Source organism: Myotis davidii, unplaced genomic scaffold, assembly GCF_000327345.1.
Source record: "Myotis davidii unplaced genomic scaffold, ASM32734v1 scaffold1221, whole genome shotgun sequence".
In the NCBI taxonomy this organism is placed as follows: Eukaryota; Metazoa; Chordata; class Mammalia; order Chiroptera; family Vespertilionidae; genus Myotis; species Myotis davidii.
In genome coordinates, this window is record NW_006291616.1 from 99747 (window position 1) to 104075 (window position 4329).

At 47.7% G+C, this 4329-nt stretch overlaps 1 protein-coding gene across 1 annotated transcript in view; it reads right to left on the reverse strand.

Annotated features, from left to right (window-relative positions):
- BNC1 (basonuclin 1) overlaps window positions 1–4303 on the reverse strand; it is a 32115-nt gene extending 27812 nt beyond the window's left edge. The window contains exon 1 of the mRNA XM_015564902.1: window positions 4144–4303. Coding sequence (XP_015420388.1) covers window positions 4144–4303 — 160 coding nt within the window. The remainder of the gene's footprint in view (window positions 1–4143) is intronic.
- Window positions 4304–4329: the final 26 nt, after the last annotated feature.

Here is a 4329-nt window from a genome sequence, read left to right on the forward strand (position 1 = left end):
TGCGGTTTGCCCGCAGTTTGGCGACCACTGCCCTAAGCCAAACCAGCCAGGGCAGAAATGACGTTTTTAAGGATCCTACTCTCAAGAGAGACACTGCATAGGAAGTAGGTTGGTGCCAACTCTCGGCAATCTGTTCCAACAGCGAAAAAAAAAAAAGACTATACAAATAATGAATTATCTTAATAGCTTTCACAGGCACTTATAACGTGGACTGGCCTGAGATTCTCCTCCCTTTCCTGTGGCATCCCTGAGGAGGAACAGAGCCGCAAGTAGGGGGAGTGCAAAAAAAGGGGGTGGTGGTAGTAAAAACAAAGGCCCAGGTGCCTAAACCAGAGGATGGAAATTGGGAAGCACCAGGTGAGAGCCTGGGTTTGGGAGTCCAGCAGACCCGGGCCTGACACCCCCCCCCCCCCTTGACAGACTTGGCAAATAAAACCACCGACACCTAGCTCTCACCGGTTTAGCTCAGTGGATAGAGCGTCGGCCTGCTGACTGAAGGGTCCCGGGTTCGATTCCGGTCAAGGGCATGTGCCTGGGTTGCAGCTCAATTCCCAGGACGGGGCCTGCAGGAGGCAGCCGATGAATGATTCTCTCTCATCACTAATGTTTCTATCTCTCTCTCCCTCTCCCTTCCTCTCTGAAATCAATAAAAAAATATTTAAAAAATAATAAAAAAGAAACCACAGAAACCTATGTTGTCTGATGTGATAGACATCGGCCCCATATGGCTACTTAAATTTAGATTTACATTCATTAACATTGCCCTAGGCCAGGGGTGGGCAAACTTTTTGACTCGAGGGCCACAACGGGTTCTTAAACTGGACCGGAGGGCCGGAACAAAAGCATGGATGGAGGGTTTGTGTGAACTAATATAAATTCAAAGTAAACATCATTACATAAAAGGGTACGGTCTTTTTTTTCCCAATAGTTTTATTCATTTCAAACGGCCAGATCCGGCCCGCGGGCCGTAGTTTGCCCACGGCTGCCCTAGCCGGTCTGGCTCAGTGGATAGAATGTCAGCCCACGGACTGAAGGGTCCAAGGTTCGATTCCGGTCAAGGGCACATACGTTGGTTGCAGGCTTGACCCTGGCCCTGGCCAGGGCATGGGGAAGGCAACCAATCGATGTGTCTCTCTCTCTCTGTTTCTCCCCCTTCCTTCCATTCTCTCTAAAAAAATGAATGGGGTCTAACTGATTTTGCTCAGTGGTAGAGCATCGGTTGGTGGACTGAAGGGTCCTGGGTTCAATTGTGGTAAAGGGCATGTACCTTGGTTGTGGGCTTAATCCCCAGTAGGGGGCATGCAGCAGGCAGCTGATCTATGTTTCTCTCTCACAGATGTTTCTAACTCTATCTTCCTCTCCCCTCCTCTCTGTAAAAATCAGATGAGGTTTTCCCTGGCTGGTTTGGCTCAGTGGATAGAGCGTAGGCCTGGGGACTGAAGGGTCCCAGGTTCGATTCTGGTCCAAGGCATATACAGGTCCTGGTGGGATCTGCTCTCCTAAGACTCCAAATGCTTGGGCTGTGGCATGCCTACGGCTTTGGGCTGTGGTCAAAGTCAGCGACTGATATAGGTTCCGAGGTAGCCAGCTGTCAAGTGACTCCTAGTTGCATGTTACATTTCACTCCACTCGAGAGACCAGCTCTGAATGGACTTTAGGGCCAGGAGAAGTGAGGCCTGAAAACTGGTCAGGCCAGGAGGTTGGCGGTGGGGTCAGTGATGTGGTTGAAATGCCCGAAGATGAAGATGATCCAGGCTCCAAAAACGTAGAGCCAGGCGGCCGATAGCTGATCCCCAGGAGGGGACAGGAGACACAGCGGCGGCTCTTTAGGGAAGCACAATGGCTGGAGCAGGGTGGACGGAGTTAGAACCGAGAGGGTGATTGTCCCTCGCTGCCCAGCGGGCCCCATCTCAGTGCTGGCTCATGGGTATTAAGCCTGAGAAGTGTGGCCAGTCCGAAGGGAGACATCCTGTGAGTGAGTGTAAAATACACTCCAGATTCCCAAGACCTATCTTATTAGTAAGATTTATATATTCTCTGTGTTGGAAAGTTAATATTTTGGGTTTATTAGATTAAATAAGTTAGGTTCTTAAATCATTTTCAAATTTATTTTTACCTTTTTAATGTGGCTACTAGAAAAATTACATATGTGGCTTGTCTAACTTCTATTGGAGAACATTGGTCTGTAATCTTGTTAAAGATCCAGGAGCAAAATATAAGAACACACACACACACACACACACACACACACACTCACTGTTGAGGGTTCCGGGCAGCGCCAGCATCTGGAAGAACAGTCTGCTGACCTTTCTCCTGAAACTGATAAATTCTCCTTGGTCTGGTGGGCCCCTGCTGGTCAGTCTCCCTTGTCCTGGGCCCCCTTGTCCCCATCTCTGCCCCGTTCCACCCTGACTCTCACCCAGCCACGGCGACAATCCACGTTGAAAAAGGCCACCATAGACTCAGGGCGTGTGCTAGGCATGAGAAAAGCTAACAAGCACTTGCATTTTGGGAAAAAGAAATCATTTTCCCAGACTTTGGAAGTGAACATAATGGGGCTTTGCTGCATTCCAGCTGCAAACAGTCTGGCAGGCGGGCTGCTCTCTGATAGAATGTGAAACATAACTCAGCGGTCACTTCAATTTCAATGTGTAAAAAGTTCAACGGTATTGTTGGAACTATCATCATAAATCAGCAGCCACTTTCTTTAGGGACTCTATTGCCACTTGATTTAGTATTTCCTGGCAATTTGCCTATCATGGAATGAGGCCACGATTGCTTCCTACACAGAATGTTATCTGCAAGACATTCTGCCAGAAACCTATAGAAAGAATGCTGCTTGTAGTGCAGGTTTGATAATCTATGGCTGCTCTTTGTATTGAGAATAAATTTGACAATGGGACTCATTGTTGAATTGGACAATACAGGGAGGAGCAAAAGTAGGTTTACAGTTCGGTTGGAAAATAGCACAATAATTAATTAATAATGCCAGAATAGTCCTAGCCGGTTTGGCTCAGTGGATAGAGCATCAGCCTGAGGACTGCAGGGTCCTGGGTTCGATTCCGGTCAAGGGCACATACGTTGGTTGCAGGCTTGACCCTGGCCCTGGCCAGGGCATGGGGAAGGCAACCAATCGATGTGTCTCTCTCACATCGATGTTTGTCTCTCCCTCCCCTTCCACTCTCTCTAAAAATCAATGGAAAAATATCCTCGGGGGAGGATGAACAGAAACAAAACAAAACAAAAAATAAATTCATTAACATTTAAGAAAACTGGAAATTCAATTCTGCAGTCACACTTGTCACGCTTCAAGAATTTGGTAGCCACCCATGGCTAGTGTAGGGTCAGGTTCGGCAAATATAAATACAGGATGCCCAGTTACATCTGAATATAAACACCAAATAAGTGGATATGCCTAGACTAAGAAAAATATTGACTGATTGACCTCAGAGAGGAAGGGAGAGGGAGAGAGAGATAGGAACATCAATGATGAGAATCATCAATCAGCTGCCTTCTGCACGCCCCCAACTAGGGATCGAGCCTGCAACCCAGGCATGTGCCCTGACTGGGAATCCAACCCTGACCTCCTGGTTTATGGGGTCGACGCTCAACCACTCAGGCACACCAGCCGGGCTAAGAAATTATTTTTTGTTTACCTGAAATTCAAATTAAATGGATCATTTTGTATTTTATCTGGGCTAGGGCTACTGCATTAGACAGCACAGACCAGTTCTATCATCTCAAAAGGATGGCAGTGAGGCACCAGTGTGCCCACCTTTAGAATGGGGCTAACAAAACACGAATCATGTGGAGTTGTTATCAAAGAGATGACATATCTAGAGCTCTTAGGCCAGCGGTTCTCAACCTGTGGGTCGCGCCCCCATCCTGCATATCAGATATTTACATGACGATTCATCACAGTAGCAACATGACAGTGATGAAGTAGCCACGAAAATAATGTTATGGTTGGGTCACAACATGAGGAACTGTATTTAAAGGGCCAGAAGGTTGAGAACCACTGTGACTTAGGCGGTTGCCCGGCACAGAGCAGTAACTTAAGTATGCTCGCTTTCTGCTCTGTTCTTAGATATCCCATCCATTCCTGAAAAACTGTAAGAGTTATTTAGAGGGAAATAAAGTTACCGTGGGCCACCCATCCGTGTCGGCACTGCTCGCACTGCCGGTGGTTGATTTTGCCTGGTTTGAAACTTGGGCAACTGCAGTTCAGAGTACAGCCAATCGCCTGGAAAAGAGAACACAGGTGCGCTGAGCATGTTTGGGGTGTGTGGGACACACCCGGCATGTCCAGAACAAAACCTCCACGCGGCG